Raw genomic sequence first — 27202 nt, 5'->3', positions numbered from 1 at the left:
TGACGCTTTGGTTACTAAATGAACCTGTAACGGGAAGCACTGCTCTTATTTGGATCTTCTCTATTTCCCCTACCATTCCTATCTTGTACGGATCCTATACTGACGAGCAGTAGTCATGTATTGGCCGAACGTGTTTTGTGAGCTACTTCCTTTGTTGATGGATTACATTTGCTGATGATTTTTCCAATGAATCTCATTCTGGCATCTGCCTTACCTGCAATCAATGTTATGTCCTCAACCCACCTCATATAGCTGTGTATGCATAGTCCCATATATTTTATGGAAGTAATTGCTTCCAGTGACGGTTCCGCAATCGTGTAATCATACAATAAAGGGTCTTTCTGTCTTATACATTCGCAGTACTTTACATTTGTTTATGTTGAGGGCCAATTGCCACTCGCTGCACTAGGAATCGATCATCTACAGGTCCTCCTGCATTTCGCTACACTTTTGTAACGTCGCACCTTCTTTCTGTGCAACAGAATCATCCGCAAGATGTCCCATGAAACTTCCGACGTCATCTATTAGATCATTTATACACACTCTAGGGGGGGGGGGCATTTGAGAGAGGACGTGTACTAGGGCTCAAAGAAGCCGGTTGGAGTACTTGACATTTGAATAGGAGCAGTGCCACTGTTCGACGATATTGGCAGGACTGGGCGAAACATGGCCGAACACGGCGCTCAGAAGGAAGCGATCGACCTAGAGGGATGAGAGAACGTAAGGAACTAGATAGAAATCATCAGAGAAACAATCAGAGCCCCGCACTCGTCTTTATCATCGATCCAATGTACAGTTGGTACTTCAGTGACCACAAGGGGCGCGTCTCACAGAAAGGGGACTGAGCTCACGGTGCTATTGACTTCTGTGCACCATCGAGCCCATTTGCTGTGATGTCTGGCATGTTCGGCCTGTAATCACGTTGACTGGAGTACAGTTGTCTTCAGTGATGAGTCCTGCTTCAAACTGCGCCCCAGTACCAGCGAGGATGTGTCTGGAGACGCTCCAGACAGCGTTGGGATACCAGGCTGACTGTCGCCCATCATACGGCTCGATTTATAAGAGTGAAGGTCTGGAGTGCCATTTCATTCCATAACAGGACCCCTTTGGTTGTCATCCGTGGCACCCTTACAGCACAGCAGTACATCGATGATGTTCTACGCACCGTTTTGTTGCCTATCATGGTAAGCCAATCTGGGCCTACATTTCAGCAAGATGATACCCGCCCTCACACGGCGGGAGTTTCTGCTACTTACCTCCTTGCTTGCCAAACACCACCTTGCCCAGTAGGGTTGCCGGATCTTTCTCCAGGTGAAAACGTTCGGAGCATTATAGGCAGGACCCTCCAACCAACTCGGTATTTTTACGGTCTAACGGGTCAATTGGACAGAATGTAGCACGATATCCCTTGAGGACATCTAACAACTCTTTATCAGTCAGTGCCAAGCCGAATAACTGCTTGCGTAAGAGTCAGACGTTGACTGCAGCATCACTGACTCGCTCCATTTGTGAAGCTCTTTCTGTTTAATAAAGCTTCCAATTTTTCTGAAATTGTAATCATTTATTTGTCTGTACATGTACACCACATCTACCGGTTTCCTTCGCATGCTGATAATTCCTTCGTGGCGCGTTGTTTCTTTAGAGTGTACATTGTGAAAAGTAATGGTCCTTTAACAATCCTCTGGGGCACGCCCAAAGTTTCATTTGTGTCTGAAAACTTCTATCCGTTCAGAATGACATGATGTGTTCTGTTTGCGACAAAGTCTTCAATCCAATCACACAAGTGGTCTGATATTTCGTGCGCTCCTATTTTGATCATTAGGCTGCAGTGTGGAACTGTATTGAATGCTTTCCGGAAGTCAAGGAACACAATATCTACCTCGGCGCTGTAGCTTCTGCTTTATGGGTCTCGTTGACGAGTTGGCTTCACGTGATCGTTGTTTTCGGAATCCGTGTTGGTTTCTATGGAAGAGATTTTCGGCCTCGAGAAATGTCCTAATGCACTAGGGTAAAACATGTTTCAAAATTCTACAAGTTACCGTCAGGAATATAGGTCTATAGTTTTGTGTGTATGTTCGACGACCCTTCTTGGAAACGGGAATGACCTGTGCTTTTTTTCCAATCGTCCGGAACACTTCGCTCCTCCAAAGATCTAAGGTACACTGGTGCCAAAAGAGTTGCAAGTTCTTTCATGTACTCGATGTGGAATACTGTTGGTATCCCGTTAGGTCCAGTGGCCTTCATTATGTTGAGCGATTTCAATTGCTGTTGTATCCCTTGGTCACTTATTTCGGTATCAGCCATTTTGTCGTTCCTGCAACGTTTTAAAGTAGGCGCTGCAGTGCAATCATCCCCTGTGAAACAGTTTTGAAAAAGTTACCCAAGCACGACTCACGCCCCGTCCTCACAGCTTTTCTTCTGCCAGTACCTAGTCTCCTACCTTCCTAACTTTACAGAAGCTCTCCTGCGAACCTTGCGAGACGGGCGTTACATCACGACACGGATACAAATTTGAATACAGCGAACAACATAATAAAAAATTAGTACGACGGAGGTTTGACCACAACTCGCCCTCTTGGCAGTCCAACACAACCATTCAACCACAACGCCGTTGCTGCTTCACCCTGCTGTCTGTTGCACTTCTTTTCCTTGGACCGTTCACTGTTTCTATTTTGCTTCTTTTTTCACAGATCAGTACAACTTATTCCTGTTTTCGTGCTTGATCTATGTTCAGGTTTTGACGGACTGTCCCTGGGCCCTCTTACCACTAAACCTGGGGGGGGGGGGGGGGGGGGGTTGCGATGGGGAGTTTCCATTGTCAGTACACAGTCGTTTCGCAGGATGCTTGCACATGACAGCCTCTTGGCGGTGCTGCTGTAGTGAAGAAGCAGAAAAGCTGTAGAAGTTTTGTGACCCATTGTCTAGGACGCTGTGGTTATACTACATGTATACAATAGGTTACTGCACGTGACTTCAGTTTGCATGATTGTCATTTGCGCATGTAGAATAGGCAGTGGCTCTAACCTTCTTTGTCTTCCTTCCTCGTGAACGTTTGTCACGCAATATAGCAGAGTCCGCCCTTTTTTCTCTCTGTCTTCACCTGGCACGACCTGGTGCCTTGTCTGTTGCATTTCAGTTTGATTGTAGTTGAAAGTTATTCTTGTCTGCAGCATCCCGTGGAAAATCAGCATACTGCAGTGTCCAAGGTGCTAATATCTTAAGATCTCTTGTCACCGTGTCCATTATGATGATGAACAGAAAGAGGTGATGAGTTGGTCCCTAATGAGTACCCACAGAAACAAGCAGAATCACCTGGTGCTCTTGAAGCAGATAGTAGTCGACTTTCAGGATTGATCTAGAGCAGCCAGTCTCATTCAGTTAGTTCTTCGGGTCTTCATGCTCACCCTGCTTAAGTGGGTGGTACGTGCACCCCCCCCCCCCCACCATGCAAGCGGTCCCGGGTTCGACTCCCGGCCGTGTTGAAGACTTTCTCTTTTGGGGGACTGGGTGTTGTGTTGTCCTCATCATCATATCACCGGCGCGCAAATCGCCCACTGTGGCGTCGAGTGAAATAAAACTTGCACTTGGCGGCCGAACTTCCCCGGTTGGGGCCTCCCGACCAACAATGCCATGCGTTCATTTCCATTTTTTTCATGCTCACATAGATAACGTGGCACTCGCTCAAAAGCGTGTTCCGGGTCCAGGAAGGTAAAGTGATGATGATTAGATTTTCTCACAGTGTTTGTTAATAAGCAAGCAGGTATGGACGACATCGGTGGTGCCACAGCGTTTCACAAAACCACGCTGATTGATGATGATATTGATATTGACAGCCGTGCAGTTTCTGCCGTCTGTGATGCACTTTGATCTTAATTACAGTAAAAACATATTTCACACTTATGAACAAGTGTACATTATGTGGTAACTAATGGTCCATTGTGATTTAGCCCCGTATCTGAAATGTGTGGTCTTTTTTTTTCATTAACTTTTGATACATATTTTCGATTGCGATAAAGTTAAATAATAGTGCGAAAGAAGGTATTCTGCTTCTTTTTTGTTGAGATGCAAGCAATACTTAATAATTTTTTCTCTGTTTCAGGAATTCGGAAAAACGAAAGGAGAAATCCAGAGATGCTGCGCGATGCCGACGCAGCCGTGAGACTGAAATCTTCACCAACTTAGCACAAGCATTACCTTTGCCACAGGCAGCTATTTCGCAACTTGACAAAGCCTCTATTATGAGGCTCGCTATTTCGTATCTGAAGATTAGGGACCTGCTCAGCCTTGGTATGTATTCTTTATGACTTCCAAAGAAAAAAATTATATTTATGTCTTAATTTAGTTGCCTTCTTTTTTTAAAAAAAAAGAAAAAATAGGAATCTAGAAAATAAAACGTCAGCCAACTATTCACAAAATACAGCAGTAAATCCAGTCACATCTAAAAGATGGCCGCCTCACGAACTTATTTCTGCCTTCAGAGTGTACTTTTGGCGGATGTGTCATTAACTTTTGTGGCTCTAGTGAATATCTTTACAATCATCACCCAAAGCTTAATAATCTGTTGAGGCATGGGGTGGATGACCTCTACAGTGCCAGGGTTAAGTTGAGGCGATGTGTTGACCGATGGTTGTCAAGGAAACATAATTACTGCCATACATGTTATTGGAGAATTAACTACAAGACTCATAGCGACACTATGCGGTAGCAGCACCTCCTGGATGTGCGCTGAAGACAGCGAGTGTGGAGGCGCTGAAGCAAGCAGGCGTCCTGCGGGTGGGTAGGAATGCTGACGTGCGGAGTCCGCGGCAGAAGCGTGTACCTCCCAGGCACGGCTCTGCAGCCAAGGCAGGGCGCGGACACCCGCCCTCATTCTTGGTGAGGGTGACATCCCTCAGCAGTTGCGTACACCCTTGCGAGCCGAGGCGTACATCAGTATGCCTGCCCAGGCGTAGATGGTTGTGCGGCTGCACTGCCCTTGTCTCGAGCGACTGCCTTCCAGGGCAGAAGGATGATTGCGGGTGAAGTGAGCTCCGAGGTGGCCCGCCGTATCTAAGGCACTAAGTCTTCAGCGGTGAACTTACAGCTAACGGTAGGCCCGCAGTTAGTGGAGGACAAGTCTCGTGGTGGCTGCTTGCAGAACCCTCTGCATCTACATACGTACACCGCAGACCATCGTACTGTGCTTGACGGAGGGTACCTTGTACCACTACTAGTCATTTCCTCTCGCGTGACATTCGCAAATAGGGGGGGGGGGATGACTGTCTAAAAGCCTCCGTACGAGCTCTAATTTCTCGAATCTTCATGATCGTTACGCGAAAAGTGCGTTGGTGGCAGTAGAATTGTCCTGCAGTCAGCCTGAAATGCCGGTTCTCTAACTTTGCGCAATAGTGCCTTGCGGGTTCCTACTCATCCACATTTTGTTTGTTGTTGTTGTGGTCTTCAGTCCAGAGACTGGTTTGATGCAGTTCTCCATCCTGCTATATCCTGTACAAGCTTCTTCATCTCCCAGTACCTACTGCAACCTACATCCTTCTGAATCTGCCTAGTGTATTCATCTCTTGGTCTCCCTCTGCGATTTTTACCCTCCGCGCTGCCCTCCAATACTAAATTGGTGATCCCTTGATGCCTCGGAATATGCCCTACCAACCGATCCCTCCTTCTAGTCAACTTGTGCCACAAATTTCTCTTCTCCCCAATTCTATTCAATACCTCCTCATTAGTTACGTGATCTACCGATCTCATCTTCAGCATTTTTCTGTAGCACCACATTTCGAAAGCTTCTATTCTCTTTTTGTCTATCGTCCACGTTTCACTTCCATACATGGCAACACTCCATACAAATACTTTCAGAAAAGACTTCCTGACAAGTCTGTACTCGATGATAACACATTTCTCTTCTTCAGAAACGCTTTCCTTGCCGTTGCCAGTCTACATTTTATACCCTCTCTACTTCGACCATCATTAGTTATTTTGCTCCCCAAATAGCAAAACTCATTTACTACTTTAAGCACCTCATTTCCTAATCTCATACCCTCAGCATCACCCGATTTAATTCGACTACATTCCATTATCCTCGTTTTGCTTTTGTTGATGTTCATCTTATACCCTCCTTTCAAGACACTGTCCATTCCGTTCAGCTGCTCTTCCAGGTCCTTTGCTGTCTCTGACAGAATTACAATGTCATCGGCGAACCTCAAGGTTTTAATTTCTCCTCCATGGATTTTAATTCCTACTTCGAATTTTTCTTTTGTTTCCTTTACTGCTTGTTCAATATACAGATTGAATAGCATCTGGGAGAGGCTACAACCCTGTCTCACTCCCTTCCCAACCACTGCTTCCCTTTCATGTCCCTCGACTCTTATAACTGCCATCTGGTTTCTGTACAATTTGTAAATAGCCTTTCGCTCCCTGTATTTTACCCCTGTCACCTTTAGAATTTGAGAGAGAGTATTCCAGTCAACATTGTCAAAAGCTTTCTCTAAGTCTACAAATGCTAGAAACGTAGGTTTGCCTTTCCTTAATCTATTTTCTACGGTAAGTCGTAAGGTCAGTATTGCCTCGCGTGTTCCAACATTTCTACGGAATCCAAACTGATCTTCCCCGAGGTCGGCTTCTACCAGTTTTTCCATTCGTCTGTAAAGAATTCTTTTTAGTATTTTGCAGCTGTGGCTTATTAAACGGATAGTTCGGTAATTTTCACATCTGTCAACACCTGCTTTCTTTGGGATTGAAATTATTTCTTTGGGATTGGGATTAATCCACATTAATTTACATTTTTCTATCATTAGAGCAAGCTGCCGTTTGTCATACCAACTAGAAATTCTGTGTAATGCATACTGTATATTCCTGCAATTACTCAGCGACGACGCCTTCCCGCACATCACAGCGTCATCAACAAACAGCTGTAAATTGCTGCTTTTCGTCAGGTCATTTATGTTTATACAGAATAAAAGCGGTTCCTATCACACTTCCCGGGGGCGCTCCTGACGATAGCCTTTTCGCCCCGTGGACCAGCTTAGACGTCCCCTCGTAGTCGGTGCTGCCACCCTCTGATACCTTTGGCTTTAGATGTGTCAGTGTCCGCTTGTTTTGCTGAAGCTCCGCTTTCAACCAGTTACTCGAAAACAAGTCCTCAACTTGGGAGTGTAGTAACCAGCCTGTAGATACCGCCTTCTGCTGTGTCGTCGTTATTGCGGTGCTGACTCCTGGCCCCGCCGGCAAAGTGGAAACCCGCCAGTGGCGTTGCTGCGTCTGATGTTAACGGCGTTTTGGTCGATTCTGCGCTCGCCAGCTCCCATGCCCTTTTGCAACAGCCGTGGTACCGTTGCCGTTGGTATTTTACTCAGTAGCGCCAAAAAAATAGTGGCACTGCAAAAAAAATCAGAAGTTCCATTGTTTGTTAATTAAATAATTATTTGTACCTGTTCTGACTTGCGTGTACCACACCATGTTTTCTTTTTCAAGCACTGGGATATCTGAGAACCACCATACCAACATTTCAGTTTGAAACACATTTATCAGCCTTTCCTCATTGCCTATGATTTGCCGTAAGTGGAGGGTACCCAACTCGGTATCCAGCCTGCAACACCCAAGTCACTTTTCACCGCCTTCACAATTTCCGCAACAGGTTATTTACCCTCATGAATGGATTCACTGTAACAATTTCTACTGCAAATTTCCTTCTGCGTACTCTCGGTGTGCTAGTTGTTTCAGTGTTTTCTAGATACCACTTTTTGTGAGGCCCAAGTTACAACATTCTTTTTTTGCCAGTCATTATATGCCATCTAAAACAGATTTCATGAACGGCTTGCATGTTTCGTAAAGACGGACCTTACGCTACTCACTAATCGTTCACGCGAAAGATTATTGTATGGCAGTTGTACGGGGAAACGTCTTTACACAAGACTCATTGAATCAAACTCAGCACACAATGTGCCTTTAATTAGATTCATAGAACACAGCACACTGGTCCCCAGTGCGATGTGTCTGCGATAACATGGATGATGATAGTGGTTGGTTCTAAAAGGAACATACACTCAGGAACATTGAAAATAGCGCACCAACAGGGGAGCATCGGACCGAAATGAAATTTATTAGACATTCTGATATAGGTGAGAGATTCACTTGATCCCAAAACGAAGACAAGTAAACAAATACAGTGAGTACAAGTAGACAGATAAAGTTCAACATCGATAAAGCGATGGATCCCTTTTTGGTGCAATACATGCCGCACCATGCTCCGGCATCGAGTTGATCAGACGTCTGATGTCCTGAGGTAGACTGGGCCGCAGATCGTGAACAGCCACCTGCAAATCATGTGCATAGCGACACTGCGGCATCTGGTGTTTGAGCTGGTCCCACACATGCTCTAAGGGGGCAAATTCGGGGAGCAGGTCAGTCATGAAAGAGTCGGAGCATTGCGTAGGAAGTCTTGTGGACAAGCATTATCTTACTGGAAAAGTTCCCCTTGTAGGAAAGGTCCCACGTGGGGTTGAAGAATGTCATCAACATAACGCTGGCCCGTTAATAACGCTGGTCCGTTAAGGTTCCCCGTACCACAATGAAAGGGGACCAGACCATTGCACCGGCTGTGCGGGGGCTGTGGCGCGCGACAGCGTGGGTTAAACTGTACCGTTCACCAGGCTGCCTCCACACCCGTAAGCGGTTACCATCCGTCCCCAAAACGAATCAGGTTTCATCACTAAATACCACGTTTCCCATTGTGTGGCAGTCCACGTCGGTCTGGCGTGGCACCACTGCGGAAGGAGTCGCCGATGTCTGGGTGTTAAAGGCCGGTTCCCACTAGGGCTGCCGAGCGTCAAAACCGCGCGGCAGCGGCGTGGTTGCCATGGAAACGGCGTCAGTGGCGCGGCGCGGCGGGCTCTGCGTCGCGGTTTGACCTATCGAACCGCTTCCGCTGCCGCGTTCCAGGTGCGCGCCGCCAATCACAGAACGCGCTGAGCGTGACGTCAGGTGCGGAACCCCGGGCCACACGAACTTTCGCCGAACCGCTGGCGCGGACGCGGCGGCAGCTATGAAATACTTATCATCCGATTCCAAGGAAACTATTCGGTAGAAAAATTTGATTCGTGGGCATGTTACAGCCTGATATCTTCTCTCGATAAAGGACCGAATTTCTTTTCGTTATTCGTCGTGATTACTTGCTGTATCGCATTTACGTAAACCTTTACACGAAATTTTAATGAGCGTGCAGAGGTAAAAACGCATTGCGTGGACTTTGCGTACAGTTCATTTTAGGTGATACATTATTGCGTATGAAGTTTAGTCAACGTATCGAAATTGTTTTTAAAGCTGAGAGCAGAACGATAGCTATCACCGTTCTCGAGATATTGAATGATATGTCGGCGGAGGAGCTGTGCGGTGACTGCGCGCGGGTCGCTCGCTACGCGACCGATACTTCGTCTTGCTCGTCGTAAACCATGTGGTTGCATCAACTGCAAATTTCGTAAACGGTTCAAGAAATCGAAAAGTGTTTTTGCAAACGATAACTTGTAAAAAGCCATGTATTTCGCCACATGATAAATATCCTAAATCTGTTTATCTACCGAGATTTGAAAGAAACTACAGTTTTTCGGAAGGGATAGATGAATTTTTTTAAACGGCATTTAATAGCATGTGGAATGAGAAGTTAAACCGAGACTAATTTACTGGTATGTCATAAGATGTAATTTGCTAATTATCTACAGCTATTGATTATTTCCTTTGGTAAGTAACAAACGTTTTTTTTTCTTTATCCAGTGTACTTTATTGGTTCAAGACTCGTTTCGCCTTTTACTTTAAGGCATCTTCGGTGGAATCGTAGAATGATTCAGTTTTGTTTTGATATGTGATACTTGCAGATCATAAAACAGTTCGCATCTTTTTTTACGTGAATAACTGATTACTTACAGTGAATCGAGTTTTTGGCGGACATCTGCGTTTCCCCTCACCTGGTCACACGCTGGAGGTTGAACTAAAACTTAGATTATGGAACATAAGCAGATTTTCATGTTCGCTCTTTTTTCTTCTGTCACTAGCTGTAGACCTTCTACCGAAAACACTGATTTGAAGTCGTAACTACAGTGTGTTCACCTCATGTCCCTTCTTGCATGGTTTATGTACATGTTGCCAACCTAAAGAATTATGTGCTGAAAACTAATGTTTGTTCATTTCTGTTCTCCTTATATCTTTATGTGCGTGTGGCTAGCCAGTGATAGTTATAGAAAGTTGAAAGTGAATGCAGTAGTTGTCAGACAGTGGTTGAAAGATATGGTGTTCAGCTGATTTCAGTTTTGGTTTAAATGTTTTGTGGAGGAGTGCATGGAAGAGTAAATTCACTGCTTACATTAATAGATAAAATAGTAGAATAGCATTTCAACAGATGATTATTATCAGAATACTATCACCCAACCCCTTTGTCCTCACTCTTGGACCGCCTCATAATATGTCCTGTCAACTTACCCATCTTGTAGTCAAATTTGTGCCGTAATTTCCTCTTCCTCCTCTGTTTAATTCCGTACCTCTTCTTTAGTTACACGATCATCATATCTAATCTTCAGCATTCTTATTGATCACCACGTTTTGAAAGCATCCATTGTCTTCTTGACAGAACTGTTCATCGCCCACGTTTCACTTACATACGAGGCTGCACTCCACACAAATACCTTTGTAAAATAGTACCCAATCATTAGAATTTATATTCGATGTGAACAAATTTTCTTTTTCAGAACGCTTTTCTTGCTATTCACAGTCTTCTTTTTATATCCTCTCTACTTCTGCCTTCTCAATTACTGCTTCCGTTTCAAGTCACTGAAGTCTTAGAAAGGCAGTTTGGTTTCTGTACAAGTTGTAGGTAATATTGTGGGCCTGTGTTTTATCGGTGACATCTCCAGAGCTTCAAAGAATGTTTTTATTATGATTGTCAAAACCTTTCTCTAAACATGCAAATGCTATAAACACGGTTTCGCAGTTCTTCAGTGCGTCTACTTAGCTAAGTGGTAGGATCAGTATTGCCTTGCGTGTTCAGACATCTCACAGGAATCTAACATTGTGCTTATGTTAGTTTGTACAACCTCTCCCCCTCTCCTCTCTACATATTCCTACCACTTTCTAGCCTTCTCTTATTTGCTTAGTTCTGGCTTGCCAAATGAGTTCTTGACAGTTGCTTCTCCTTTGACCAAAGTTTTCTTTGTTCTTTCTCATTTTCATTCCCTTATGTTTTCCAAGTGCAAAATCGCGTTGCAATTTTGGACTTTCTGTCAACGTCATGTTCAGACATTTCTATTTCCTATGGCCTACTTTATTTGCTGCATTTTTATATTTTTCCCTCGTTTCAAATTTAATATATCACGTTTTATCTAACGATTTCTACTGTACCTTCTTCCCGTTCACATACTCTGCTGCATTCACCACTTCTTCTCTCAAAGATAACCATTCGTATTCTAGCTGATTCCTTCCTCTGTTTCAGTCAGTCGTTGCATTACGGTAACTTTAAGATTATCTAAAAACTGTGGGTCTTGACTTATTCAAGTTCCATTTCCTTAATTTGCTACCGTTTACTGTCTCTTTAGTTGTAAACTACTGCTCGTAACCAATAAAGTGTTGTAGGTTTGCGTCTGCACCGGGAAATGTCTTATAATTTAAAATCTGGTTTCAAAAACTTTGTTCCAAATATGTATTATTCTTTCATGATTCTTAAGCAAGGTGCTGGCGATGATTACATTATGCTCTGTGCGAAATTCTATCAGGTGGCTTCCACTTTCATCCCTTCCCCCAAGCCTTTGTGTTCTTACTGTTTTCCTATACCAGCTACCATATCACATTTCAAGTTTTTGTCTCGCTTAACTATCTGAATAATCTCTTTTGTCGTACATTGTTTCAATGTGTTAGGCGATAGTGAACAATCATGAACGGTAGTCATGAAATCTGTTTATGGTGAAATGAGAAAACATGAATAATGAAATATGTGAAAGAGTACATTGTACAGAAAATGAAAAATTGGTATGTCTTCACCCAACTTCGTCTTTCCATCATATAGGCGTAAGATATAGTTAATCAAACGCACCAGGCGTTTCAGTGGGTCGTGCCCCATACCTCAGTGGCTGTCCGTCATTGGCTACCGCTAGCGTCTGCCGCTTCCAGGTGGGAACGCCAATTCCGCGAGCCGCCGCGTCAAAGCGGAAAACGCTTGCCACTGCCGTTGCCGCACGACGCGCTGCCGCGCTCTAGTGGGAACCGGCCTTTACGGCAGTAACCGGCAAGCGCGCCTGGATTGCAAATGCACATCCGCCGGGCGTCTGGAAGTGGTTTGTGGAACAACTGGCATCCGTAAAACTGCCTGAATTGTGGAGTGAATCACGGTAGGATCGCTGATCACTTGCTGCACGATCCTTCGATCCTCTCGCCCTAGCGTCTTTCTGGTCACTCCAGCCCCTGTACGTCACTCTTGGATACCACCTCGTGTCCACTGCTGTCAGTTTTGTGTGACTTAACAGTCCGAACGATCGACCTGGCGAGCCACACGGCGTGTCGACCAGCCTGCGGTTTTCATGCCAATAATTAGGCTTCACTCATGTTTGTGACCCGTCCACTGCCCGCCGTTTAACCATTTCAGGGTTAAAATTTATTCTGAATATATTGTTAAAAATAAAAGGTCAAACACTGCCTTCCTTTGTGGTAAATAACACACTTTCACTATCAAAACAATTTTAAGCTGACAGATTTTGAAACTTTGTGAAGTGGGACACATGTGTTCCACGAACCTAACTAGGCGCATGTTTGCACGTGAACCTAGAATTTTCAGACATATTTTTTTTAATTTTTGAATTATTTTATCAGGCAGGCAATGTTGGAAAAAGTAAAACAAATTATTACCAAAACACATTCATTGTCCTCACGATGAAAAACATTCGCACACAGTTCAGACTAGTTTTCAACATCACATTTGAACATAGCTTTGATATACCGTACACCAATGTTTTTTACATTGTGTGAAGTTCTCTGGGGCATATACGTCTCACTAGGTACAAATTAAGTACAAACCAGCAGCGTTACTGAGGTGTGTAATAATGTTTCAAAACAATATCTGTGGTATATAAGAGAACACAGTTAGTTGCTTCACACATTCTTAGAAAGGAGATGATGGTGATTCAGTCTGATTTTTGTGAAACAAACGCACTGTGCCACTTACAAATAGCCGGCCGATGTGGCCGAGCGGTTCTAGGCGCTACAGTCTGGAACCGCGTGTCCGCTACGATCGCAGATTCGAATCCTGCCTCGGGCATGGATGTGTGTGATGTCCTTAGGTTAGTTAGGTTTAAGTAGTTCGAAGTTCTAGGGGACTGATGACCTCAGAAATTAAGTCCCATAGTGCTCAGAGCCATTTGAGCCATTTTTTTGACTACGCACACTATTCTTCATCTGTAGCAATAGTTTTTTTCTGTACGGGATCAGTATAAGGATGCAATTTTATTCAACGTATCCCGCACGCATGGAAATATTGGAGTTACTGTTTGATGCCTCTGGTCGAGATATTTGTGGTATAAGACTTTCTTTTCTGTCTACCGAGCGCGGTGGCGCAGTGGCTATAGCACACTGGACTCGCATTCGGGAGGACGACGGTTCAATACCGCGTCCGGCCATCCTGATTTAGATTTTCCCTGATTTCCCTAAATCGCTCCAGGCAAATGCCGGGATGGTTCCTTTGGAAGAGCACGGCCGACTTCCTTTCCCGTCCTTCCGTAATCCGATGAGACCGATGACCTCGCTGTCTGGTCTCCTCCCCCAAACAACGCAACCCAATCATCACAATCTCTACCTCTACACTAGGGTTTATATATGAAAGATTGTAGTGAAGAGATTGTGACAAATATTACACTGACGGAAATGATATATACATATATGACTTGTCTGATGTCTATGCAATGACTGGCCACCTGTTCAAACACAGATATAATAATTAACAGTGGAATTTACTTGACTGTAATCGGCATTTGCCGTGAGATGAATATTTATTCTCCTGTTCTTAATTTCAAGTTCTAATTAACATATATTACATGACATTTACTGTATGGAGAGGCGTTTCCAGTTGTCCGTGTAGCAATAGAGTAGCAACGGACCACATTAGTCGATAAAATTATTCTTGATAGCAAAATCAGTCTGGTGCACAAACTCATACCTGTCCACCAGTAGGGAGCGCAAGACCAGACAAGGTCCCACGACGAAGGGCCTTCTCATCTCAGCTGCAGCGTCAGGTGTTTACTAGCTATCACCACTAGATGACGGTCATCTGCCCTGCTACACCTCTCGACGGTCTTGTCTGCAAACTGATTCAATGCGCGTAATCTACACTGGTTGAAGCACGAAAGTAACTTTCGCATGATGTGTCACTGGCAAGTAACGACGTGGACCATACATACAGAGAACGGATACAGTACAGTACAGAAGGTAAGTGAAGAAATAAGCAGTGACGCTTTTATTGAAACAGAATAATACCACTGAAGTCACCAGATTTATGATGGTCCCCTGGATATTATAAACAGCGAGACATGGTTCTTAATACTGCGATCACCACGGACGGCAGTGCATGTCCTGCAGTGTGCTGTCATGGTGGCCTCGAGGTTGGTTCTTGTGGCTGGGCGTCCCATTGCTTTGCCAGCGCGGTTGTGACTACTGGATGGTCATTTGTGTACGTGGACGTGCTGCAACGCGTCCCACGCGTATGCAGTGGGGTTTACGTCGGGGGAAGGACGGGCACAATTTTGATGCGGCCGCGCGTTGTTACCGATCAAAATGAAAACAGGGCCGAATGCACCACTGAAAAGACGCATACGGGGAAGGAGTGAAGTGTCAAAATAACGGTGACCTTGAGTGTACATCTACATATATATACTCCGCTAGCGACCAAGCGGTGTGTGGCGGAGGGCACAATTCGCGCCGAAGTCATATCCCCCCTCCTCCCCCCCCCCCCCCCCCCCCCCCCACTGTTCCACTCGCGGATCGCGCGAGGGAACGACGACTGTCCGAACGCCTCAGTACGAGATCTAATTTCCCTTATCTTTGAATGGTGATGATTGCGCGATTTGAAAGTTGGTGGTAATAATATATGCTCTACATCCTCGGCGAAGATCGGATTTCGGACTTTAATACAGCAGCCCCTTCCATTTAGCCCATCGTCTATCTGCAAGTGTGTCCCACTTCAAACTATCTATGTGATTTGTAACGCTCCTGCGATGGCTAAATGTACCAGTCACGAATCTTGCCGCTCTTATTTGGACATTCTCAATCTCTTGAATGAGACCCAACTGGTAAGGGCCCCGTACAGACGAGCAGTACTCGTTCTTTGTAGTTTTTTCGTTTGATGCTTATTTCGTGAGATATTCGAACCGGTCACTATCAATGGACCACCCTGTATACATATCGTTTCGCTCGCTAAGGATCACGTGGAGCCATTACTTAGCACTGGCTTTCTTGTTTTTCTTATGTTCCCAAAACTTCCTCATCCTTTCCCTCCGGGCCTATCTCGTGCGCATGCATTTTTAAAATTTCAAACTTCTTCCTGTTGGATTCTTGGGTATGAAATATGTGTAATGTTTTTCTCCCTGTATATAATCCGTGTAGTTGCCAGAGATCAATACAGATTTGTGTGAGGTCACTTTTTGTCTCTACCAGCCAACGTATTTTGGATTGTTGGGTTCCGTTGATGATTTGGAAGATTTTGTTTGTCAAGCGAGAGTCGTCAATTCATGCTATCTTGTCGTTATTATTATTATTATTATTATTGTTATTTAAACCTCTGTCCAGCTGTATACAGAGATTACTAATTCGCTTTTTCATAAATGAATTGTCAGGAATTTATTTTCACTTTGTACCCAATTATGACAGACCAAGTCATATTTACCCAGCCAGTATACTGCTGAAGTAAATTCGAACAGATCAGCAGTGTTAAAAACATTAAACTGGTCATAGCTCACCTGAAAATCGTCACTAAGTGTTAACAGAAGCTCTGCGACTAATTGTAGCATTGATCTGACATGCTTCATTACAGAATGCTTACAAGACCACTTGATATGGGTATCTTGATTCTTCTCAGATTACTTGCACCTCAGGACTCTGTTGCTAAGAAGTTGTTGCACAACTTGTGCATTACCCCTTTCATCCAGTTGGTCTTAGAATGTTCAGTCTGTCCTCTTGTTGTCCACTTACTCCATATAGCATCTCCAACACACCTATTTGTGCTCTATCTCCTGCTTGTTACTTCATGTTTTACTGTTTCCAGTTTCTCCCCTTCTCTTTCTTTTAATTCTCTTCCTCTGAATTTCTTTGGCCATTTTTATTTTCTTAATTATGCCCTAGTTGTTCTCTTGTCAGTGTTCTTCTCTTTCCCTTCCCTTTTGCCTCCAAGTCTCACTTACCCTTTTTTGTGCACTTACTCCTCCCATAGTCTATGACTTTTCAACTGCAGCTCTGTTTCATTCACCCAGCACTTTCTCAGCTCCTCAAACAAAACCTTTTGTATCCCATGTGTGTTTCAGTTCCATTCTATACTGCTGTTCATCTCATCCACCATGATATAAAGGGGTTTCCTGTTCCAGCTTTGCAAAATGGCTGAATGATCAACTGTTTATGACATCCAGTTCCCTTTTCATGCATAACTGTGAATTTGTTTCAGGAATAAACCTCTTAATTTCTTTCATTTTTAATTTTTCAAGGGCTGTGCTGTTAGCAGCTACTATGTCTTTGAGAAAGACAGTGTGTAACATTGTGAGTGAGTTAGGAAATGAATGATATTATTATGTTTAACACTTCTCACATCTAAATGGCTAGTATGCTGTTGCATTAAACAAGTTTTCACTACTTCTACAGTTTAGAATTCTGCGTATTGACAGTATGGTGTGGAATAAACTTTTGAGGTGCTGAAAAAAACTAAGAATATATTGTCATATTATTTGAAGCCAATATAGGGGTGCTTATAATACTTGCGCTCCTAATTTCATATTTGCAGCTGACTGATTTAGCCTTTTCTTTGTTTGCTACTGCTGTTCCTTAAATAAAGTACAGTGCCTTTCTTTCCCTCAAACTGAGCGAAGTAACTGGAAATAAATGCCTTGTTCTTCATCACATTTTAAAAAAAACATGCTGCAACTGTAGTTTGTTTGGCAGTTGTTTACATAATTGTACTTGGAAACTGATGTAGTTGGCAACAGCGAACTTGTAAGTCCTCTTTGTTGGACAAGTAAAATGGGGTTTTGGAAGTGTTATATTGGTCCTTCTTGTCATCAGCACAGCTCTAAAAGAAGTTATGCTCATTATTGGATGGCAGGGCTTTCAGCAGTTTGCACAGAAGCAATGTCAGCAGTCTTTCATTTCTTCCTCGGCTGTGTTCCTTTGATATTTCATTTATATCCTGTTTTAACAACATCCCGATTATCTTGTTTTGTTATTTCAGAATGCAGGAAATTCTGCTTTTTATTTGTACTGTCCCATAATTTACAAGATGATTATAAAGGCAAAAAAAGATGGTAAAAGAATGAAAGATTGAGCTATTTATGGATAGTTCTACTCGTTTAAGTACAACAAATTGTAGTAATGTAATGAACACACATGCTACTTGCTAAAGTCTCAAGGTCGTACACTTTGTCAGGGTTACATGTCTGCACTTGACAATTTAAATTAGTAGGTGTGGGGAGGTGGAGGCAAAGTTCATCTGATCAAAACAGCACAAGAAACTAAAAAAAGAGACCTAGAACTTTAGAAATGGACCACTTGAGAAGAGCATATAGAATTCCCCAATTTCACATTCTAAGAAATGAATAAATAAGAGAAATGATGCAGACTCACTATAGTATTGCAGATATAATAGAAGAAAGATAGCAAAGATAATTTTTGCATTACAAAAGAGTGGATGAAGACAGATGGTCCAAGAGAATACTTTCATGACAATCTCCTGGAAGTAGTAGTAGTAGTAGTAGTAGTAGTAGTAGTAGTAGTGGGGTTAAGGGGATCCAAGAATGGATGGGGAGAAGATAAATAGATTATGAAGAAGAATGGTGACAGAGATGCGAAATGCAGCATCCGCTGTCGGACCCCCACAAGAGAGAAACTCAGTTATGGACCATATTGCAAAGGCAGCTATGGAAATGAACCCAGCCTTCATTGCATAGTATTTGGGAAGAAATGAACACATTTGCTGTGGTTATACAGAACACAGGAAGAGGACAAATTGGAGTGGAAGATGTTGAAAGTGTTAAGAATGACTTTAAGAAATAAGGTTTGCTGTGCACCAGATGTTGGAAATGAGCTCTGTATACCCACTTTAAACTCTCCAATAGTTCCTATGATGTCATCTCTACGTTCGCAGTCTATGAATGCATGGAGACGTGACTTGCAAGTATCTGCCACTGCCCAATCATAACCATAAAATCATCACTTAAGTCTTGTCTGGCCCAAGTGAACTCTACCAATGCAGAAAGGAGAGCAAGCACATGAGTTTGCAAGTATAAATAAGATCTTGCAGTGTTGCTGTTACATTAGCAGCCACTGGGTGTAGCGACTATTATATACCAGTATATTGACTGATTGGTAAGCAGTGAATATTGTTCTGTTTATATCTTTGGAGTTCCCAGGTTGCTCTCTTAATTTTTTCTCCAGTGTTCCGTCTTTTTAAATTCAAGTCACTTTGTCCCTTTTCTGGTGCCGACTTCAGTCTGTGCCAGTGCTTACCATTTGCTAATTCTTTGTCTGTATGAGTTTCCATTGAAAATGTCTGATGGTCTTATATGAATCTTTTGCAAATGCTTTTGTCCTGGGGGATCCAGGGTGTGTGCATGCAGAGAGTCTGTATATGTGTATGTCTGGGATCTCCTTCCAAACCCCTGGATCAGTTTCAACCAAACTGACATTGAAACAGCCAGCCTCACAAGTGTCAACACAGTGAGGCTGATAACTTCCTATCTGCAATAGGAGTGGAGATAGAGGCAAAAAAGCTTTTTTTTCAGCACCTGGCATGTAGGCTGCCCCTCATGACAGGCATGTTGTGTGAGATCAGTATCAGCCTGCCAAATCAACCTTCTTTGTAGGGCAACCTACACGGCAGGCTACCTTCTTGGTGTGGTAGCCTGTACGTCAGGGGCAAATAAATGATTTTCAAGCTCTAAAGTGTAGTCTGTCCTGCATGACAGATATGTTGTGAGAATTATCAGCCTGCTTTATTGACGTGTAGTGCAGGGTACACATGTCATTGAGCATTGCTGGGGATATGTTGTGATTGGTGGGGTAGGGGATGAACAGAGTGAGGATGGGGGAGGAAATGGACAAAGTGGAGGAGGGGGTGGGGGAGATGCGTGAGGCTGGTGGAAGGTACAGATTGATAATGGACAGTCGAAAAAGGAAGAGGGGGAGGCAGAAATGGAAAGAGAGGGGGGGAGGAGGATACGGTCAGAGGAAGGAGGGGGAGGAAGGAATGATCAGAGTTAGTGCAGGTGGAAGAAATGAATTAAGATAGGGAGAGGAGGAGATGAAGAGAAAGAGAGGGGGAGGAAGAGATAGATAGAGATAGGAGGATGAGGCGGATGGACAGAGGGAGGAAGAGGTACACATATAGAGGGAGAGGAAGAGTGTGCTCAGTATGTGTCAGACACATGCAGTTTGTCTAATGGTTTAAACACCCTGCTATCATAGTTAAAATTGACTGTGAAAAAGAACACTAAACTGCAGGTTTGCACAACATAGCATTTTCTTCCTCACAGTCACTTTTAATTTAGTTTAAAAAATGTGTATAGCCTATCCCCCTCTGAATGTTAATTAGGGCATTGTGTACGAATTTGGAATAAATTTGTCAATAACTTTTTGAGATTTTTGGTAAAAATAATAATGTAGATATCTTCTAATAACTTAAGTCATGCAATTTAGTTAGTTATGGGTCTTCCAGGGGAACTCTGAGGAAATGTACCACCAGGGGCTTTAAATATGAATAATATCTTGTGTATTTGCTAGATATTGAAATTTTCAGTGCAGGGACTAACTATGTGCACTCTCATGCTCTAACTCAAGAAATGTGTTTAAGGAGTTTGATACAGCCGCCAAGCCACTTGGCAATACAGCCACCAAGCCACTTGACACAACAGGTGTACAGTAGTGTGAGAGCCTTGTTGGACCCTTCAAAAATGATGACTTAGCTCGCTCGTCCACTGTGAAAGTTAATGTACCACATCGAGAAGACGTCTCTAACTGGAGTGAAATGAAACAATTTCAAACTGTCACCTAACTTGAGACAGCAACCACGAAAGTGAAGTAAACCATTTTGAAGTTGATTCTTATGCAGCGGGACCAGAGAGCATTGGTAATTGAGAACAGAGCACTGAAATTTGTCATTTCATGACATGATGAGAGTGTGAGATGAAATTACATATAAAACTCAGCATATAATTATTATTTTACTTGATTGTTAAGTTTAGTAAATTTGTTGGCACACTCTTCTACAAGATATTAGGATGTTTTCAAAGTTGCTTCAAGCTAGACACATTCCATTATTATTATTATTATTATTCTTTCCTGTCTCAGACGTTAGGTCTGGTTAAAAATGGAAAGTGACACGGACCTTGATCAAGCATCACTTCCTTTTAACTGTACGGTATATGTTACATTGCATTTAGGAACTTTCGGGTAATTGAACATGTATCAATAATTACAGATTTCTGTAGTTGTATATATATGTTTCGATGTAGCTGTATTGCGCTGATGTACTGGTGGATATTGCGTAGTATGACTCCTGTAGTTGATAGTACAATTGGTATAATGTCAACTTTATCCTGATGCCACATATCCTTGACTTCCTCAGCCAGTTGGATGTATTTTTCAATTTTTTCTCCTGTTTTCTTCTGTATATTTTTTGTATTGGGTATGGATATTTCGATTAGTTGTGTTAATTTCTTCTTTTTATTGGTGAGTATGATGTCAGGTTTGTTATGTGGTGTTGTTTTATCTGTTATAATGGTTCTGTTACAGTATAATTTGTATTCATCATTCTCCAGTACATTTTGTGGTGCATACTTGTATGTGGGAGCGTGTTGTTTTATTAGTTTATGTTGTATGGCAAGTTGTTGATGTATTATTTTTGCTACATTGTCATGTCTTCTGGTATATTCTGTATTTGCTAGTATTGTACATCCGCTTGTGATGTGATCTACTGTTTCTATTTGTTGTTTGCAAAGTCTGCATTTATCTGTTGTGGTATTGGGATCTTTAATAATGTGCTTGCTGTAATATCTGGTATTTATTGTTTGATCCTGTATTGCAATCATGAATCTTTCCGTCTCACTGTATATATTGCCTTTTCTTAGCCATGTGTTGGATGCGTCTTGATCGATGTGTGGCTGTGTTAGATGATACGGGTGCTTGCCATTTAGTGTTTTCTTTTTCCAATTTACTTTCTTTGTATCTGTTGATGTTATGTGATCTAAAGGGTTGTAGAAGTGGTTATGAAGTTGCAATGGTGTAGCCGATGTCTTTATATGAGAGATTGCTACGTGTATTTTGCTAGTTTCTGCTCGTTCTATAAAGAATTTTCTTATATTGTCTACCTGTCCATAATGTAGGTTTTTTATGTCGATAAATCCCCTTCCTCCATTCTTTCTGCTTAATGTGAATCTTTCTGTTGTTGAATGTATGTGATGTATTCTATATTTGTGGCATTGTGATCGTGTAAGTGTATTGAGTGCTTCTAGGTCTGTGTTACTCCATTTCACTACTCCAAATGAGTAGGTCAATATTGGTATAGCATAAGTATTTATAGCTTTTGTCTTGTTTCTTGCTGTCAATTCTGTTTTCAGTATTTTTGTCAGTCTTTGTCTATATTTTTCTTTTAGTTCTTCTTTAATATTTGTATTATCTATTCCTATTTTTTGTCTGTATCCTAGATATTTATAGGCATCTGTTTTTTCCATCGCTTCTATGCAGTCGCTGTGGATATCCAATATGTAATCTTCCTGTTTAGTGTGTTTTCCCTTGACTATGCTATTTTTCTTACATTTGTCTGTTCCAAAAGCCATATTTATATCATTGCTGAATACTTCTGTTATCTTTAGTAATTGGTTGAGTTGTTGATTTGTTGCTGCCAGTAATTTTAGATCATCCATGTATAGCAAATGTGTGATTTTGTGTGGGTATGTTCCAGTAATATTGTATCCACAATTTGTATTATTTAGCATGTTGGATAGTGGGTTCAGAGCAAGGCAGAACCAGAAAAGACTTAATGAGTCCCCTTGGTATATTCCACGCTTAATCTGTATTGGCTGTGATGTGATATTATTTGCACTTGTTTGGATATTGAGAGTGGTTTTCCAATTTTTCATTACTGTGTTTAGGAACTGTATTAATTTAGGATCTACTTTGTATATTTCCAATATTTGTAGTAACCATGAGTGGGGTACACTATCAGAAGTTTTTTGGTAATCAATGTATGCGTAGTGTAGCGACCTTTGTTTAGTTTTAGCTTGATATGTCAGCTCTGCATCTATTATGAGTTGCTCTTTACATTCTCGTGCTCCTTTGCAACAGCCTTTTTGTTCTTCATTTATAATTTTGTTCTGTGTTGTATGTGTCATTAATTTCTGTGTAATTACTGAAGTTAATATTTTGTATATTAAAATGTAGACTTTCACGGCCGGAAATATCATGTCCATTATAATTATCCGGGCTGTTATGCCGTGGTCGGTTGACGAATTCTGTGTCGATTCCCAACGTTTCGTCTCCGACTGCAGGAGACATCTTCAAGGGGGTCCGTAGCTCAATGGAAGGTCCAACACACCCACTGGCTCGCTACTGACTGCCGCTAAATTCCGTGTCCGCGCGCTCCCACGCCGCGGCGTGACGTCACGTGTTTTGAAAACGTCAGTGCAATTGGCCGCTGTCCGTCGCCGTCGATCGCCCTTGCCATCACCCACTAGTGGGCGGGTGGTACACATCTTCTTTAACACCGGCATCCACATGCCGTTTAATTTCACACCCTCCTCCTTACGGTTGAAATTATTAGGGTGTTTAGCGATTTCGATTGCCTCCCTGTAGAGCCTTTCGTAATATCCGCTTGTGGCCGCTAGTACTTGCGTCTCCTCGAAACGAATATTGTGGTTCCCTGGCTGGAAAGCATGCTCCGCAACAGCTGATCGTTCCGTTTCTCCTCTTCTGCAATTTCCCTTATGCTCTTCCAAACGTTTAGAAACAGTTCTTTTAGTGGTACCCACATAAACATCACCACAGCTGCATGGGATCCTATACACTCCAGATTTTTCCAGTGGTTTGCGAGCGTCCTTGGCAGGCTTAAGGTATTTCCGTATCTTCCTGGTGGGCTTGTAAATTACGGTAATATTCCGCTTCGTCAAGATCCTCCCTATTCTTTCCGTTACATTTTTAACAAACGGCAGGAAAACCTTAGATTTTGCAGTAGCCTGTACGTCAGTATGATTTCTGCGTGGGTGCCTCAACGCACGTTTTATTTCGGCGGACGAATATCCGTTCTTCATTAGTGCATTGTGGAGATGTTCCATCTCAGCGTCGAGCAACTCAGGTTCACAAATATTTCTAGCTCTGTCTGCTAACGTCTTGATAACACCCCGCTTCTGTTGTCGGTGGTGGTTCGAATCCCGGTGCAAATAACGGTCCGTGTGCGTGGGTTTGCGGTATACTGAGTGGCCCAAACTACCATTTTCGTTTCTAAAAACAAGCACATCGAGGAAATGTAACTTGCCGTCTACCTCCTTCTCCATTGTAAACTGAATACTCGAGTTTATACTGTTCAGATGGTCATGGAACCGGCTTAGTTCCTCCCTACCATGTCTCCACAGCACAAACGTGTCATCCACGTATCGGAACCATACATTTGGTTTTTTGCTGGCAGTACCTAAGGCCTGTTCTTCGAATTTCTCCATAACGAAGTTTGCAATTACGGGACTTAGGGGGGCTTCCCATAGCCACGCCATCCGTTTGCTCATAAAACTGTTCATTCCACTTGAAGTATGTGGTCATCAAACAACACTTAAACAGTTCTGAAATATCGGCAGGAAAAATTCGATCCAGCTGTTCCAATACATCATTAAGTGGAACCATGGTAAACAGCGATACCACATCGAAGCTGACCAATATGTCCTCCGGCTGGACCACTATGCCATTCAATCTGCTGATGAAATGTGTCGACTTCTTTATATAAGAGTCCGAACGGCCCACATGTGGTTTTAGCAGCGTAGTCAAAAACTTGGTTAACAAGTAGGTGGGCGAACCAATGGCACTTAGTATGTCCTTATTCAGCTTCCTATATGCTTGCGGATCCAGCAGATCAGTAATTTTACCCCGATAGTCGGCCACATCCATAACAACCGTTGCGCTTCCTTTGTCAGCTGGGAGAACCAAAATACTATCGTCGTCATTCAGGAGTTTTAAAGCTCTTCTCTCACCCACAGTTATATTACTGTGCTTGCCAAGGGAGGAAATTTTGCTGTTAGTCCGCGTTTTGTGCCCACGGAAGAAATTATAGCCAGTGTAGAAGCAGGAATTCGCAGTGTGGATTCTGTAACAGCTGAAGAAATCCGTATAGAAACAGTAAGAATATTTGCCAATGCAAAACCGCCGAAAAGTAATATAACGTTGGGAATCGACACAGAATTCGTCAACCGACCACGGCATAACAGCCCGGATAATTATAATGGACATGATTATGTATATTGTTGGTAGGCATGTTATGGGGCGATATTTAGCTGGGTTTGCTGTGTCTGCTTGATCTTTAGGTTTCAGATTATTCCATGTGTGAGTGTATCAGGGAATGTGTTTGGGTCTGCAATGTAACTGTTAAATAATTTAGTTAGATGTGAATGTGTTGAGGTGAACTTCTTTAGCCAGAAATTTGCTATTTTATCTTTTCCAGGGGCTTTCCAATTGTGAGTACAATTAATTGCTCGGGTGACTTCATGTTGCAAAGTTATCACTTCAGGCATTTGTGGTATCATCTTGTATGTGTCTGTTTCTGCTTGTATCCACCATGCATGCCTGTTATGTTGTACCGGGTTTGTCCATATGTTGCTCCAGAAGTGTTCCATGTCTGTTATGTTTGGTGGATTGTCTATTTTAATGTGTGTGTTATCTATTGTCTGGTAAAATTTCTTTTGGTTTGTGTTGAATGTTTGGTTTTGTTTCCTTCTATTTTCACTTTTTTTTGTATCTTCTAAGTCGTTTGGCCAATGCTTGTAATTTCTGCTTCTTTTCATCTAATTGCTCTGTCGGTTCTTGTTGTGAGATTTTACCTAACCTTTTCCGTTTTTTTTTTTCTGACATTTCATTTCCTAAAAATTGTGTTAGCTGTCCGATGTCTTTTCTCAGTTCTTCTATTCTGATCTGTAGCCTGTGTTGCCATGCTGGTTTTGTGGGTTTCTTCTGTGTGTTGGTTGGTTCTGATCTCTGCCTAGTGTGTATATTTAGTGTAGTGAGTGCTCCTATATAAACCAGTAGTTGTAAGTCTTCCATAGTTGTGTTTTCATTTATTTTGTTGTGTATGATTGTGTTGATAGTTTTTATTGTTGTTTCGACTTGTGGGTTATTTGGCGGTCTATGCAAGAATGGTCTAATGTCTGTATTTGTGTCTTTGTATTCTATATATGTCAGCTGAAATTTTTCTTCTATATCTAACATGTGTGTTACTTCGAGTTCTATTTGTGCTTGTTCTGGTGGCTGTCTTAATATTTCGTTTTCCTCTGATTGTTTAATTGATGCGTGCTGTTCTTTGTTTGTTTGCTCTGGGATGTTTGAGTCCATTACTGTATTTTCTTCTTCTTCTGATTGCACATTATTTTGTTCCAGTATTTGTTGTACTTGTTGTTTGATGTTTTCTAATTCTGACTGGGGTATCCTGTTATTTTTGATTATTACACGGATCTGATCAGCTAGTCATTGTTCTGTTAAAAATTTTAATTCTGGGTATCTGATATTAAATGTTGTGTATACTTGTGATCTGTATCCAGTTGTGTTGGTTCCTAGGTTTGTTGCTTGGTAATAACAGAACATGAGGTGTCGATTAACTTCATCTGACCATCTCATCCTCTGTCTTTGTTTTCCTTCTAGGGTGGTTGCAGGAAGCATATCCTGCAAAACATCTCTATTTGGATTTAAATCATTTTCCAGTTGGCTAGCAGTGTCGTTACCATTGTGGGCGGGCATAGGGTTCAAACGTCGTCCCCGACCATGACGGCGCTTGTCCGAGGCTTCTTTAGTTCTGCCCTGAACCAACTCATCACACTAAAAGGGGGGTTAGCCCTATTAGTAGTTTGTTCTTTTCGTCGCCTTATACGACTGGCAGAACATACCGGAGGCCTATTCTTTTCCCGGGCCTCCATGGGAATTATTATTATTATTATTATTATTATCATTATCATTAGAAAAAGTAAAAGAAAAACATCTTACAAAAACTGGAAGTCATTACTGTTCAAGCTAGCTTAAGCCTTGCAATATCAAGCAAATGAAGTAGTGTGGTAAAAATGTATTTACATGCAAACTGAGTCACCATAATCAAACAATTAAAATTTTTTATGTATAAATAGGTCCTGCCTCCTATGCTAGTTAATAGATAATCCTCATAAGCATTTATCTTGTTTGCTGGCTCGGTTTAGGCATGCTTGTTGTCTGTTGATTCCAATTGATTTAAGCCTCACTTTGCTACTTCTGCAAACCTTTTATGTCGTCTCTTCCTTTCAGCTTTTATTGTAGAAAAACTTTTGATAAGGAGCACAAAAATTTCACATTTGCTTTTGAATGTTTCCTGAAGGTATCAGGTATTGACAGATGTGATAGATGTTGTTGCTTTGCCTGTTAATAGTAATGCATTTGTTTGTATTTTTTATTTGAACAGACATTTTGTTTTAATTTTTGTCTTTTTAGCTCCGGAACCGACTGACTGTAAGGCTGATGCTATCAGTGATCCCCTATTCTTAAAGGCACTGGAAGGCTTTCTGTTGGTTCTGTCTGCTGATGGAGACATGATTTTCCTGTCAGATAACATTAATGAGTACCTCGGTATTCCTCAGGTATGTTGTGCTATATGTCAAATGTTACAAGGTAATGGCCATATTCTGACCTATGATGTGTGCTTGCACCACTGAGTACTGATCACTATAAAGTACATGCAAGAGGGTAGTTTGTAACGTATGATTTTATCTGATATTGCTGC

The 27202-nt window shown here is 42.3% G+C and overlaps 1 protein-coding gene across 3 annotated transcripts in view; it reads left to right on the top strand.

Moving 5' to 3' along the window:
* LOC126192404 (protein similar) overlaps nt 1-27202 on the top strand; it is a 734705-nt gene that overhangs the window by 392873 nt on the left and 314630 nt on the right. For all 3 annotated transcript variants that reach the window (XM_049932602.1, XM_049932600.1, XM_049932601.1), the window contains exons 2-3: nt 4100-4287; nt 26914-27059. In XM_049932602.1, coding sequence (XP_049788559.1) covers nt 4100-4287; nt 26914-27059 — 334 coding nt within the window. The remainder of the gene's footprint in view (nt 1-4099; nt 4288-26913; nt 27060-27202) is intronic.

Source organism: Schistocerca nitens, chromosome 1 (assembly GCF_023898315.1).
Source record: "Schistocerca nitens isolate TAMUIC-IGC-003100 chromosome 1, iqSchNite1.1, whole genome shotgun sequence".
In the NCBI taxonomy this organism is placed as follows: Eukaryota; Metazoa; Arthropoda; class Insecta; order Orthoptera; family Acrididae; genus Schistocerca; species Schistocerca nitens.
This window is presented reverse-complemented; position numbering and strand designations above follow the sequence as displayed.